Source organism: Galleria mellonella, unplaced genomic scaffold, assembly GCF_026898425.1.
Source record: "Galleria mellonella isolate WM207_F2 unplaced genomic scaffold, CSIRO_AGI_GalMel_v1 utg1073, whole genome shotgun sequence".
In the NCBI taxonomy this organism is placed as follows: domain Eukaryota; kingdom Metazoa; phylum Arthropoda; class Insecta; order Lepidoptera; family Pyralidae; genus Galleria; species Galleria mellonella.
The window spans coordinates 607841-622531 of NW_026441969.1; the positions used below are offsets into that span (position 1 = coordinate 607841).

Here is a 14691-nt window from a genome sequence, read left to right on the forward strand (position 1 = left end):
AGAACCAACTCAAGGTAATCCTAGTTCACTAATTCCTATTGCGTTATTTTTACAAAGGACTCTTAAAGATCCTGAGAATGTAGACTATGATCTATATAAAAAATTAAATTAAGTACCACAAAAGGAATCTGAAACACCAAGACGCGTTGCCAAAAAAAATTTCATGCAGATTATTGAAAAACAGATAGCCTGCAATAAATAAATCCACAATTACCAAAACATATACTTAATAGTACACATAAAATTGCAAAGAATGAAATCCAGACTTAACTAGAAGATAAAAAGAGAAAGAATATAGAATTTGATGGAAACTGAGTGGACCATATCTTATTTCATGCATAATTTACCTTTGTAGTTGATATAAACATAATAGTTTCCGTTATTGACCCATAAGGTCATACAATTGAAATTATTAAAATGGTAGACCTTGTTGATGATTTTTTTTACACAAGTTAGAATGGCAAACAAGCTGACGGCCCACTTGATGGAAAGTGGTAACCGTCGCCTATAGACATGAGCAGTACCATGGACATAACAGAGTTTACTGTTTCGCCCATGATACCCCCCATGCGTTGTCCTGAGGACTCAGGTGTTATTCCTCTGTACCCTGTAAATTGATGCCATATTCCACCCTTCAAATAGAAACACAGCCATGCAAACATAACTGCTTTACGGTTGAAACATAATTGGGACAAAGGTTCTCAAGCAAACGACTTTTGTACAAAGTCTCCCTCTGACGGTTTTCAGCTAAAGAATTAACACTATTTGGTCAATCGCCTTTAGTTAAATAACTGTCTATATTTATATCAATGTGCCGTAATCCTAACGATGATTATTCAATTTAAATGGAGTGACATATTATTTCATTTACGTATTTAACAATAGTTGATAAAATATAGCGGAAAATGTGTGGCAATTACTATCTCATTGTAATTAGTGAGACACGAACGAAATGTCAAAAGGGGAGTATCAAGAGGTACCTACGAAAGACGAAAAGCAGCCCGGTAAATATTTTTTCTTTTTTGTAAAATACTACCAATCATTTTGAAGTCTGTTGTAACTTAACAATAATTTGTGGATTTTGATTTAGACGTATTTATCAGATTGTTTCTTGCAAATACAACATTTGTAATAAAACTTTTATAACTGCTAAAACATTTTTGTTAAAATTTTTATATGCAACTCCTATTCCAAAACATAAGTTTTGATTACATAATTATATTCTCCATAGTTCCTTCTCATCGGATCAATTTGGAGTTGCATGGACTAATTACTAGATTGTTAATCACTCTGCATAAAGTACAAAGCCTATATGGATTTTATAATCAGTCACAATTATTTAAATTTGTAATATGTGTGTCGCTCCAAAATATTGACTTGAAGCAGCCCTATATTATTATTCTGATTTTTTATGTCAAAATATTATTTAATAATTGATACAGTACCAAATTTAGTCTTTTAATGTATCTTTACAATTATTATATTCGTTTCTTTTTTTTTTAGAATAGAAATTCTTTATTTAAAAAGAGACTTATTTAGGATCTATTTCGAATTGTCATATGTATTGTCCTTATGTCTAAATAAATAAAGACTACTCCATTCTTATAAGGTTCTGTCAATTTTAATTTTTAATACTTCAATTATCGGTCATTCGCATATATACTAGCCTAGTTCTGCTTCAATTTGTTAACCTTCTGCATCTGTTATTAGTATTATACTCATATATGCCGTGTGATCCAGGCATAGAATAGACCCTTTCCCTTGGGCATCGTAAAAGGCGACTAAGGGAAGTTAATGATTGAGGGAGTAGCGTCCCTCTTTAAACATCACCCAAGCCTAACTGTATTTGCCAATCAGCCTGACAAGCATAGCAGCTACTGGCTTAATCTCCCAACAGAGGGAAGTCTATGTTCAGCAGTGGGAAGAAAACGGCTGATATTATGATTATGATAATCATAATCTTCCTGCCCTTATCCCAATTATTATTTGGGATCGGCGTAATATGGTTTCATCCATTTTACTAAAGGATTATAGTTTTACGACCGGCTGCCTACTTGACGTCAATCCTCTTTGGGAATGCATTTGTTAGTGCATTCTGCCACCTACGGTATGAAGAAAAGGATTGAGGATAAAGGAAAGGGAACATTGGGAATGCATAAAGGAAATTAGTAAATGAGAGGAATAAGGGACTTACGTGGGAAATGAAAGGGGGGGGGGGGGTAATACTCTACTATCTGGTGAAAATGAAGAATGTATATTAAAATTAGATAATATTTAGACATAATGTAAATGTAATTTTATTTTTATAGAAAAACCTATCAAAGAAGATGTAATTCAACCGTACGGCTATGGGGTGCGTCACGTGCAGACATTCATTATGTTTATATGTTTAACGGTTGGATACATAGCTAGAGCATACTTAAGTGTGTCCATAGTGGCCATGACTAATAAGAGCAATCATACAAATATATTAGAGAACATACAAAATGATACAACAGAAGTTTTAGAAGATTTACAAGAAATAAGAACTGATAACAATGATACAATATTAATATATAATGATAGTATGCAAAATATTAGTATATTTAATGATAAATTTGATATGGATCCAGAAAGTTCTTTAGGAATATACAGAGTAAGTATATTTTATATTTCCTTTGATAAATGTAATATATTTTATATTATAGACATAATTTTTTAGATTTTTTTTTACAGTTTCTACCGTGAAACAGTTGTGTTTGAAGGGTGGGATATAGCAATGAATTCACAGGGTACAGAGGAATAACACCTGAGTCCTCAGGACTGGTAACGCATGAGAAATATTATGGGTAAAGCAGTACTCTGTTATGTCCATGGTACTGCTCATGTCTATAGGCGAAGGTTACTATTTTTCATCAGGTGGGCCGTTAGCTTTTTGCCATTCTAAGTTGCATAAAAAAGCAACAATTATAAATTTTGTTTCCAAGACTTTACTTTAGATATCACTAAGTCGTGAAAACATGGACTCTCTTCTTCTTCATCATTCATCATCATGAAGTAATAAAGAATCCAGGTCTTCACTTAATATTTTAATGAAAATATTACATGAACAATTAGATTTCATACTATTCCCTTCAAACCGAAACACAGCCATGCAAACACAACTGCTTCACAGTAGAAACACGAATGGGACAGAGGTGGTCAAGCAAACGATTTTTGTATAAAGTCACTCTGATATCTCTTTCTTATCTTTTTGGTTTCAATTAACTGTTATTATTATTTAAATACTACGGCAAGATCAAGCTATTTAAAATTAAGTAATTCTAAGAGATGTTATATATACTCAAACATTTGTTACACTGAGACCTTTTTAAAAATATAAGGTTATGAGAAGTAACGTTAACATTCCAGACATATGATTGGCCTAAATCTACACAAGAGATGGTGCTGTCGTCATTTTTCCTCGGATATAATATCATGCAATTCCCTATGGGATTAGTTACGCAACGGTGGGGTGGTAAGATTCCTTTGCAAATAGGACTGTTTACAAACGGAATTACGTGTATAGTAGCGCCCTGGCTCGTCCTGTGGGTGAGTATTTATTATTGTCATTATTTATACGACTGTTAAAGAAAGGAGGTACATTTTCCAAGTAGATGTATGGAAGTATGTCAGGTTGTTTAAATTGGTGGTGTTAAATGAATGAGGGTTTTTAATGGGGGTGTTATAGATTCGTTCTGTAGAAGTACTAATGGCTATATGAAGATACTAGCAATACGACCCGACTTCGCACGAGTAGCCAAAATTTTCGTACTATATGTATTGATTTTCGAAAATTCTGATTTCCGAAATACTATATGTATAAAATAAGTTGAAACCAATTCAACTGATCGGTTCTTTTATAGTATTTTATATGTGATTCTTTAGATTGATATAACTTTTTTTATTTATGAACCGATTGAATATATATATATATATATATATATATATATATATATATATATATATATATATATATATATATTATATATATATATATTATAAGGTTTTTAAATTTGCCTGCGAAAAATCGTTATTTGGAAATAAGACTGGCCATTGTTGCCTCTTTATCCTGCTTCTTGTAATTATGTTTCTTTTTACTTATTATTTACTTATTTATTATATTTATTTAATCTGTATTGTTCTTTAATTCATTCACATACGGCGACGTAAAATGTGAAATTTTAATCATGGTATAATACATATAGTATTAATAAATTTAATTAATAGGTAATTTTTTATACAGAACAAAAATTTTTTCTACATTGACAGGGTGGTTGGAGAGCAGTGTGCGCGTGTCGGATAGTCCAAGGTCTATCACAGGCAGGAGTGTACCCCTCAATTCAAACTTTGCTCGCACAATGGGTTCCTAAATCTGAGAGAGGCAGACTTGCCAGTTATGTTTACACAGGTAATAAAAATAATAATTATTAATTAATTTTTGGTTACGTCATGCAATGTCTTCGTTTATTTTCAACATACATATATTTCGCTTGCCCTTTTTTAAACTTCGCTGCTAATTCTTATCAATGATAAGAATTTTAAGATGTTTTTTGTAGCGATGTTTTTTATCTCCTCAGGATATAGAGTGTGTTTTCCAAAGGAGATATATTGTTTATGTATTGTTTAGGCTGCAGCCATAAATTAAGTGCTGCGTCGTTTCTTCCTCATTGTAACAAAATCTGCAAACACTTTTTGGGCATAAGCCTAGTTGGACCATATGCTTGTTTAGTTTGCAGGGGGCTCGTAACGCGCATTACATTTTTAATGTATATTTTGATATTTTGATCTTATCATTTTTTTTAATGGGTGAAAATGGTATGGTAGCCCCGCCTGCGCTAACGGGATACGCTGGCGGAGCACCAGTGAAGGATGATAAATGAGAATGAAAACAGGCCAGTTAGCCTATCATGATGAATTCATCAGGAATTAACCATGATAGTTTCCAGGGGGTACCGCGAGAAGGTTGACCCGGTTGTGTATATTGCTAGTAATGGGATTCTTAGTCTCCATTACTAACAATCCCTTTCCCCCCGTAAGTATTTGCTTAAATATTATATATTCACAAATTCTCTTTTTAATCTCGAGAAATAATGAGATTGCATTTACAAATTCATTATTAGACAATGTTATGGTTGTTTGTTTAGGATCAAATCCGGAAAATAATGCTTTCTATTTATTATTAAATTTTTTTGCAATTTAAAATGGTAAAAAAAGTTAACGACCTATCTAATATATAGTGGTAGTTACCATCGTCTATATGAAGAGCTCCATGGGCGTTACAGAATATACTGGTATATTCGTGTCAAACTCCCTTCATATGTTGCCATTTCTAAGATCTGATATTATGCCTACATACCCTGTAATTTCACTTCCATATCCCCTCCTTCAAATTGAAATACAATTATGCAAGCATAGCTGATTCAAGGCGAAAACATCAATGAGACAAATATATCGAAACAAATTTTTGCACATTACACAGTCTGTGTCTATTTATTGTATATTTTAATAAATGTTAACATTCTCAACAGGTTCAACGCTTGGTACTGTGATAGCTTTCCAAGTTGGCGGAATTCTGGCTGAAAGTGCAGGTGGCTGGCCGTCTATATTTTGGGCGACCGGGAGCGCTTGCTTATTGATGTTCGTTCTACTCACCGTCTTCGGTGCCGCAACACCAGCTCAACACAAAACTATAACCGAAGCGGAAAAGAGTTTCATTGCAAACTCCAGCAATACTGCAGTTAAAGAGGTAATATTTAAATTGGTCGTTCTTGATGATAGAATAAATGGTTTTTAAGGGTTTTTAACAAAAGCAACCGCAATTAGCCTTTAATTTAAGATGTTTTAAGAGGAACACTGTTGCCTGTCCTTCGACTATTAAGTTCCCTTAGTGACCTCTTATGGTACCCACGAGAAAGTAAGGGGTAGCCAATTTTAAGTCGGAGCCACGCAGCAAAGTAACAGAAATTAATGAAACCCACATATCGTGAATGTATATGTCAAGCTGTCTAGATAAAAGACGCAGATGTATCTATTTTTAATTTTTTACGCTATAGCATGTATGCGAAAGAACGAAACATCACGTGTGTTATCTAACTTTCTATTATTTATCAAGTACATTTGTCAATTATTTGTCTACAGACGTTAGTTCAAATACAGTCTTATCATCACATCAGCCGTTAACTGTCCATCACTGATTAAAGGCCTCGCCATAAACTACCATAAAGAATGGTCTCAAACCACCTGCAATGACCTGCATCCATTGACTCGCTGCAATGCATTTGAAGGTTATCATTCCATCTAGTGGAGATTGTCCTGCACTGCATTTATCTGCACGGAGTCGCTACTCGCGGAGTCAAAAGGCTTTGTTCTCTGTCGGTTGTCGATTTTTAGAGCTATGTGACCAACCCATTGCCTCTTCAGCTTGTTTATCTATTGGACTATATCGGACGCTTTGGTTAATTTGTAGATATCCTATTTTTGAATTTTAACATGTAAAGAAACTTTAAATATAGTCTTTTCCATAGCTTGCTGTTTAAACTAAAGCTTTTACATACGGGAAATCATGTAGAACTACATATGTTTCGGTTCCGGTTATCACTAGCAACGCGCATTTGGTTAGAAACCTTCGTCTTAAAACTTTGAGGTATTTTGCACACATAATATTTGCGAGCAAAATATAAGACACATCAAAGGATCCAACATCTTTGACATACACAGAAAATTACAGAATACGAAGTGAAATAAATACTAAACATGATAATTCGGGAAGTGATACTACATTCAGATTTATTTTTTGAACAACTGGTAGGATCGAATTCTTTAGATTATAGCTCAAGTTTATTTATCTTTACAGAAGCCAAAAGTACCATGGAAGGCACTGTTGACATCAAGGTACGTGTGGGCTTGCATCGCTACACAGATTGGCAGTGGTATATCCTTTTTCTTCATCTTCACTCAAGTGCCTTCATACATACACTCCATTCTTGAAGTTGATGTTAAAAGCGTAAGTTAAATATTAACTTTTATTAGTCCTATCTGTAATATTTATATATGTATTAATGCTATCAAGGTAATTTGTTTGGTTTTAAATGTGACAGGCGTAAGAATTTCGTAAACAATATTTGTGGAGTTTAGTATATGATAAATGTACTTCTTGTAAAACCCAATAAATTTAATTCGATTCAAGCATTTATTGTATTTTCATGTTGTAACAATATAGATCTTAAGCATTAGAGGTGCAGTATCAACATGAACCCTGGAAGGGCACAGCGATCCTATTAATAAATGTTACATAAATTACACAGCTTCATTTTTATATTATACATGCAAAGTTAAAGAACACAAAAAAAATTTTAATAGGTACAAATACAATTAAATTTTCTCATTAAAAAATTTCTACAGTGCATAATAACTTTTTGTAATTAAATAGGTATTTAAAGCTGTATTTTAAACTTTACAGAATCATTTTCATTTTTTAAGTTTAGTGGGATTTTATTGTAAATTTTTAATGACATTGCATAAGGGCCTAAATGGAATGATTGTATATTTTAGAATGGTCTTGCTGTATTGATTATCAGTGTATCATACTTAAGGGTTACAATTATTTAACAATTTAATCGGTACAATAGTTACCTATCTACTTATTATTGTTTATTTTTTGGTAGTAATAGCATATGATGGATACTGTAAAATGTAGTTTATTAAATATTGCTTTAAGTTATGGATACTCGTAAAAGCTACTTCCTGTCAAAACAGTCGTTAGCTTGTTTCTTATTCACAGAAGTGTAATTTTTTTGTATGCAAATTAGAAAGCATATTGTAAATACACAATTGGGAGTTAACGTTAACGTCCTGTCATGACAATAACGTGGTGCAATCCACGTCGAAACTTCGGCAATAAAGAAGCAGATTATGTAGGTAATGTTTACCTGTAAAGACATTTATATCGCGTTAAATCCCGATAGTGTATTTAAAATATGTATAAACAACGCGAAAGTTTAAAATTAACCTAGAATGTATTTTAAAATTATATTTTAGATTTAAGTACCACATAATCATACCAATAGCCGAGGTCTGAAGACAGGATACCTTGTGTTATGAGAAATTTACCAATTATCTGGGGATACAACTCAGAATACCCAAACTAATTCAGAAATAGTACATTACTGCAGCGGCCAGCAACTGAGGCATTAATGGACGAACGTACAAATGTGGGCCGAGGCGAAGACGAGGCACACATACGTGAGTCCATCAATGCCTAGTTGTGGCCAAGGCTTGTATAGTACTTTTCTCAAACAATGCGCGAAAATCAAAAACACAATTTTACTTTTTAAGTTCAATGACGAATAACGAACAATAATAATTTTTCACGCGCCATAATGTTCTTTTGTTTTTTTTCAATAAACATCTTTCTATTTGCAAGCCAGTTCGAAATTTAAATAAAACATTTTACTAGTTATCTCTTTGGTAGCCATGTTTCGAAGTAAAAGGTCACTCCCTTTTTAAATTACAGGACAGATATGAGTTTACCTGTAATTTATCTGGCCGCAAAACACGACAGATATGGATTTTCATACAACTTTTGCCGGCCGCTGCCCGCATGTATCTGGCCAGTACGGCAATGTTGATTTATCTCTAAGAAGATTGTCAAAATAATGCTCATATTTCCAAGCATGTTTGAGAAAAGATTGTTTCTTAAATTAGTTCGATTGAGAATCGCATCTGTATCAGTTTTACTTTACATCATTTTTAATACCAATATCTGTTTTAGAGTGGTCTCTTGTCGTCGTTACCTTACGTGGCCGCTTGCTGCTTCTCTGTTCTCTTTGGAGTCATCTCGGACTTTTGTTTAAATAGAAAAATGATTAGTGTGAAGAATTCTAGAAGACTGTTCAATTCTGTATGTAAGTGTAATAAAACTTTATTAACATACATTAATTATATTATATTTTACAAATTAATTACAACTGGGATCTTTCGACATGCAACGCAACGCAATGGTTCTTGTAGAGAGAATCCAGCCTATTTGCTAACATAGCTAGAACGCAGTTCATTAATCAGACCAATTCAGATCTAGATATTCAAGTGCATAAATACTAATATACTTCTGTTAAGATGGTTCATTTAATAACAAACAGTCAGGCTCGCAACCGTATCATAGCTGCTCATGATTAAGGATCACGAATTGATCTAAAACTAGTCACGCTTTCTCAATCTAATTATACGTAAGTTAAACTGGTAGTAGCCATGAATCTTTTCGAAGAGATTTCACGCCGGCTGGTGGAAACCTCTGGTGACCAGAAGCTGGCCTATACTTTGGTCAATGCATTTCCATTGCTATTCAGCGTGGAAATGCAGCAAGTATCCTAGGCACCCTACCAGCTGGCAGTGATCTCAAAGAAATTTTTTATCTTTAAATATATATATATATATATATATATATATACTATATATATATATACCTATTTTTTTTTATTTACTTATTTTTAATTATATATCTAGATTAACTATCTCTTCTATTTAGATATTTATAGTTTATGGTTACTAAGATATAGCATTATGATGTACATATATAATAATTATTAACTGGTAGTTATTATATTAAAAAATAACAAACATATCTCTATTATTTTAACAGTGTGAGGGTTTAATGTTAAGAGTTTTTAGGCTGGCATCTACTAGGTAATCTGTTTATGTCTATATCTGTAACAAATGACCAAACCAAACCAAACGATAGCTATACGCACCTTCGCAATCAATGTTGGCACTTGGTGAAATTTTGGGCGCATATCGATATTTTTGCAAATTGTTACAATAATATATGTATTTGACCGGTTTTTATACATATATATATATATATATATATATATATATATATATATATATATATATATATATATATATATATATATATATATATATATATATATACCTGATTAGTCGATTAGAATTATTATGTTTAATTCCGCTACCATTAGTATGCGTGAGACTGCCAACATTTGAGGAATAACTACAATTATTATTAGAATTTCTATGATTTTCCCTATTAGTCATCATACTCTGACCGTTATTCTATCTATGCACATTTTGTTACACGTAGTGCCGGAATTAAACAAAATAATTCTAATCAACTAACGAGTGATATGGACTTCCACAAAATAAGACATATGTAGTTCAATAAAATTTATCTTGCTTTTTTACAGCGCAAGTTGGTGCAGCCCTATGTTTGATATCAGTTTCGTTTACAAAGAAACTCAGCTTAGCCATAATACTTTTAATGTTGGCGACTGGTTTCCAACCTGGAATTCACGTAGGGTGGATGGTAAAAAAAACTATTACTTTTTTATTATTATTATTAACATATTATTCTCTTATTTTGGTATGTGTCTTTTTTTTAATTAGTCTTTAATTAAACTAAGCATGTCTAAAATCTAAGCAGTGCTTAATTATTAATTTAATGCAATATTGTTATAATGTAAATTTTTTACAAGTTAAAATTTGGAAGCCATTTTTTAAATATCTGCCAGTATCAAAGAGAGTAAACTTTTATTATAATAATACGTAACAACAGAGTGACGATACGACGTAATATTAATGATATCATATATATATATATATATATATATATATATATATATATATATATATATATATATATATATATATATAATTATATAGATATCACATTAAAAACTTAAGTTTTTAAAATAATATTGATATGATCAAATATTACGGACTTGATTTAAATATTTAAATTTAAATAATTTTTTTTATTTTTATTTTTTTTAATATTTTTTTATTTCAGATCAATCATATAGATCTGACACCGAATTTTAGTGGAACACTCATTGCTGTTGGAAATTCTCTGATGAACGTTTTTGTGTTAATAACTCCTGTTTTTGTCTCCTACATTGTTACTGATTTGGTATGTATCACTTTTTTATATTTATCTCAACACGTTATAAAGTTTCTGATAATTTAAATATTACACTGTATTTAAAAGCATTAGCACGACATAAATTTATAATTTTTTCTTCATAAACATAAATGACAATTTACCAACAAATAAAAATCGACATACACCTAAAGTAACTTCCAAACTGAACCCCTTTTTTATATTCCTGTTTAAAATATTCTAGTGTAAATATTCTTGTACTTGTTTGATAATAGAAAACTGTATATTCCAGAAATCCATCATTTACAATTTTTTATTATTTACACAGTAGTAATTTTTTTACGCAACTTACAATGACAAACAGTAGGAACACGAATGGGACCGAAGTACCCAAGCAAACGACTTCTGTACAAAGTTTTTTTCTTATACAACTTAGAATGGCAAACAAGCTGACGGCCCACTTGATGGAAAGTGGTAACCGTCGTCTATAGACATGAGCAGTACCATGGACATAACAGAGTATACTGTTTTGCCCATAATACCCTCTATGCGTTGCCATTCCCGAGGACTCGGGTGTTATTCCTTTGTACCTTGTAAATTCACGCCATATCCCGCCCTTCAAACCGAAACACAGCCATGTAAACATAACTGCTTCACGGTTGAAACACGAATGGGACAGAGGTACCCAAGCAAACGACTTTTGTACAAAGTCTTCCTTTGGTGACAGACTAACAAATTTATTTATTTATTTAAACTTTAATTGCATTTTAATTAACTTTAATGATGATGATGATGATATATTATTTGATGATGCCATATATAATATATGACAGTGGGAGACTTTGTACAAAAGTCGATTGTGTATAAAAAAAAGTCTGAAACTTAATACATCTCTTTTCTTTCTAGACAAATCAGCTGCAATGGCGTATCATGTTCATAATTGTGGGAGTATGTGCAATCGTTACTAATGGTATATTTGTAGCTCTAATGACTGCCGACGTACAGCCGTGGAACGATCCGGATTATAATAAGAAAACAAACACGGAAAAGGAATCGATAAAGTAGCATGAACTCCGATTCGATTATTGAGCAGTTATTCGAATATGTGCATGGATGTTAGTGGTCATGTATTGGATGTAATAAAAAAAATATTCGATATTTATTTTGTTTTTTTTTTTTTTTATTTCTAAAACTAAAATGTACTTTGACTTTAATATGTGGGTGTATGTTTAACATATCGTCATAGTCGTAGAATACTGACGGATCTGACGAATATTACATATAAAGATCCGTCGGTATTCTACGACTGTGACGATATAGAATGTAGCACATTTCAGATAATCAATGATGAATGCTCCAATTTTAATATACATTTTTTTTATACAACTTAAAATGGCAAACAAGCTGACGGTCCACCCGATGGAAAGTGTTAACCATCGCCTATAGACATGAACAGTACCAGGGACATAACAGAGTATACTATTTCGCCCATGATACCCCCCATGCGTTGCCATTCCTGAGGACTCAGGTGTTATTCCTCTGTACCCTATAAATTCACGCCATATCCCACCTTACAAATCGAAACACAGCCATGCAAACACAACTGCTCCACGGTAGAAACACGAATGGGACAGAGGTACCCAAGCAAATCTGTCTGTTTAAAGCTCAAGATGCACAATATTTAAGCATATCCAATTGCATAATATTTTATGCACTCTCTGCAATGAACAATTAAAAAACCACCGTATAGAATGTCTAAGTAAAAAATTCTCATGAGAATTTTTTCCCATTCGGTCACATTGCGGAAAGCGAACTTTCGTTTATGTTCCATTTCAAAGAAATAGTGCGACATTCGATTGCAGAAACTTTGCAGATATGCATTTTTAACTTTTTGGAATTTAACTTTGAATTAAACGTAAAAATACACGCGTGTATGTAATTATGATATTATGGCAAAAATAGATATTAAAATATTTTAACATTACTGTACATTTTACTGTCAAATAATTTAGACTGTATTCCAGAAAAAAAAATACTTCAATTTTCACAAAATCAGTTATTTGAATTTAAAATCTATATTACTAAATCGATTTCGATAAAGTTTCTACGGGACTAATCTGTAAGTATATCCTTTTAAATAAAAAAGTATTTTCCAAATCTGTTTACAACGGACACAGTTATGAGGAAAGACACAAAAAAATACAACCAAATAAAAAAAAACTCGTGCTTTTTAAAGTCGGTGAAAAAAAGCAATGAATTGCTTCACAAAGGAACACGTCAACTTTATTCGTAGTAATATTTATTTGAAATCAACGAGAAGCAACACTTTCTCCCATGCACAACCACTCTTTAGAATCGACTTCCAGTAACAGTATTTCCGAACGGATATGACATCATAACCTTCAAGAAAAGAGCATATTCCTTTTTTAATAGCCGGCAGCACACTTACAATGCTTACCATCATATGAGCCGCATGCTCGTTTGCCCCCTGTGTTATAAAAAAAAGTAAACTCAGTCGATTACAAAGTATCCAAATCGCTTCAATATTGGCGAAGATATTGCATAATATACACACAGAAAATCAAGAAGGATTTTAGAAGTCACTTAAAAATGTAGCAAAAACAAAACTGTTTCCTATCAAAGTGTAAACGAGTAACAACAATTTGTCTCGAACATGTTCTAATGAACAAGATAAACCTTATAGCGAGAATGGTTAGAGGGGTCACTGAAATATGGAAAACGATTAATTTTCTCGGACACAGGAATTTCATTATGGCAATGACCCAAAGCATGAAGCTCCGGAGGCCTACCAAATTTTTCGAACTGATTAAATTTTTTCCTAATACTTACTTGCTCGTTGTACTTCAAAGTTATTATTATATTTTTTGCCTGCAACGTCAGAGAAATTGCAGGTGCGTTGCTGATCTTTTAGGAAGGAATAAACTCTTTTCTTGAAAATTCGATAGTTATATCTGTTTGGGAATTCTGCTACTGGGAGTTGGTTTCATAGTTTAGTTATGCGTTGAAGAATGTGTCTATAGAAATAACATCGAGCGTTGAAGAATGTGTCTATAGAAATAACAGTGGGAGATAGCCACTTATCTAAATGGTTAGGATAAAAATTTTGCTTGATTCAGGTTGTGCGGTGATGAAATTCAGCAGCTAGTATTAATCCAAATAATTCCTTTGAACACACCCCACGACAAAAGACGCAAACGATCGAATTGATCGACAAATCATTGATCATCGATAATTAGAGTCGTCAAGTACATTGTGCAATTCGAACATATACATAATACTATCTTTTACATTCTTATTAATAGTAAGTTAAGTGGGATTTTCTTAATCATAATAATAATAATTTATTCAACAAAAATATACAGATGCAATTACAAGATACATGTACTTTATATATTGGTTCACAGTAAGTGTCTCTCGCCTCCATGCTAGAAAAATCCTGTGTTATGAAGGTCACTTGACATAAATAAATTTCTTATATAAATTTAAGGAATTACAGAAAATACACAAATTAAGCTTAGCTACAATTAAACTATAAATGATAAATATTATTTTAAAATATAGTTAACAATAATAATAGGTACAAATAACAACAATATTAGTTTGAAATAATTAATTTACTGCCTTTACTTATATTTGTGAACTAGGCCATGTATCTATAAGTACATGAGCTATTTGCATTTAGAAGAACAAAAAGTAAAAAATAAAGATAAAAAAAAAAGATAAAGGAGGAATTATTATCCAAATACAAGTTGAAT

The 14691-nt window shown here is 32.1% G+C and overlaps 1 protein-coding gene across 1 annotated transcript; it reads left to right on the top strand.

Annotated features, from left to right (window-relative positions):
- Positions 1-863: 863 nt before the first annotated feature.
- LOC113523268 (putative inorganic phosphate cotransporter) lies at positions 864-12073 on the top strand. The gene is made up of 10 exons (XM_052891680.1): positions 864-1004; positions 2310-2635; positions 3391-3570; positions 4291-4429; positions 5550-5767; positions 6875-7024; positions 8792-8924; positions 10224-10342; positions 10826-10945; positions 11822-12073. Exons 1-10 carry the CDS (start codon positions 953-955, stop codon positions 11978-11980), a joined length of 1596 nt encoding a protein of 531 aa, XP_052747640.1. The 5' UTR covers positions 864-952; the 3' UTR covers positions 11981-12073.
- The last annotated feature ends 2618 nt before the right edge of the window (positions 12074-14691 follow it).

Bases quoted from the DNA above. Each gene is read 5' to 3' on its own strand.
- LOC113523268 (XM_052891680.1), top strand. From the start codon at position 953: ATGTCAAAAGGGGAGTATCAAGAGGTACCTACGAAAGACGAAAAGCAG. The intron at 2,636-3,390 runs GTAAGTATATTT...TTAACATTCCAG, and splicing joins GTTCTTTAGGAATATACAGA to ACATATGATTGGCCTAAATC. The intron at 8,925-10,223 runs GTAAGTGTAATA...GCTTTTTTACAG, and splicing joins AAGACTGTTCAATTCTGTAT to CGCAAGTTGGTGCAGCCCTA.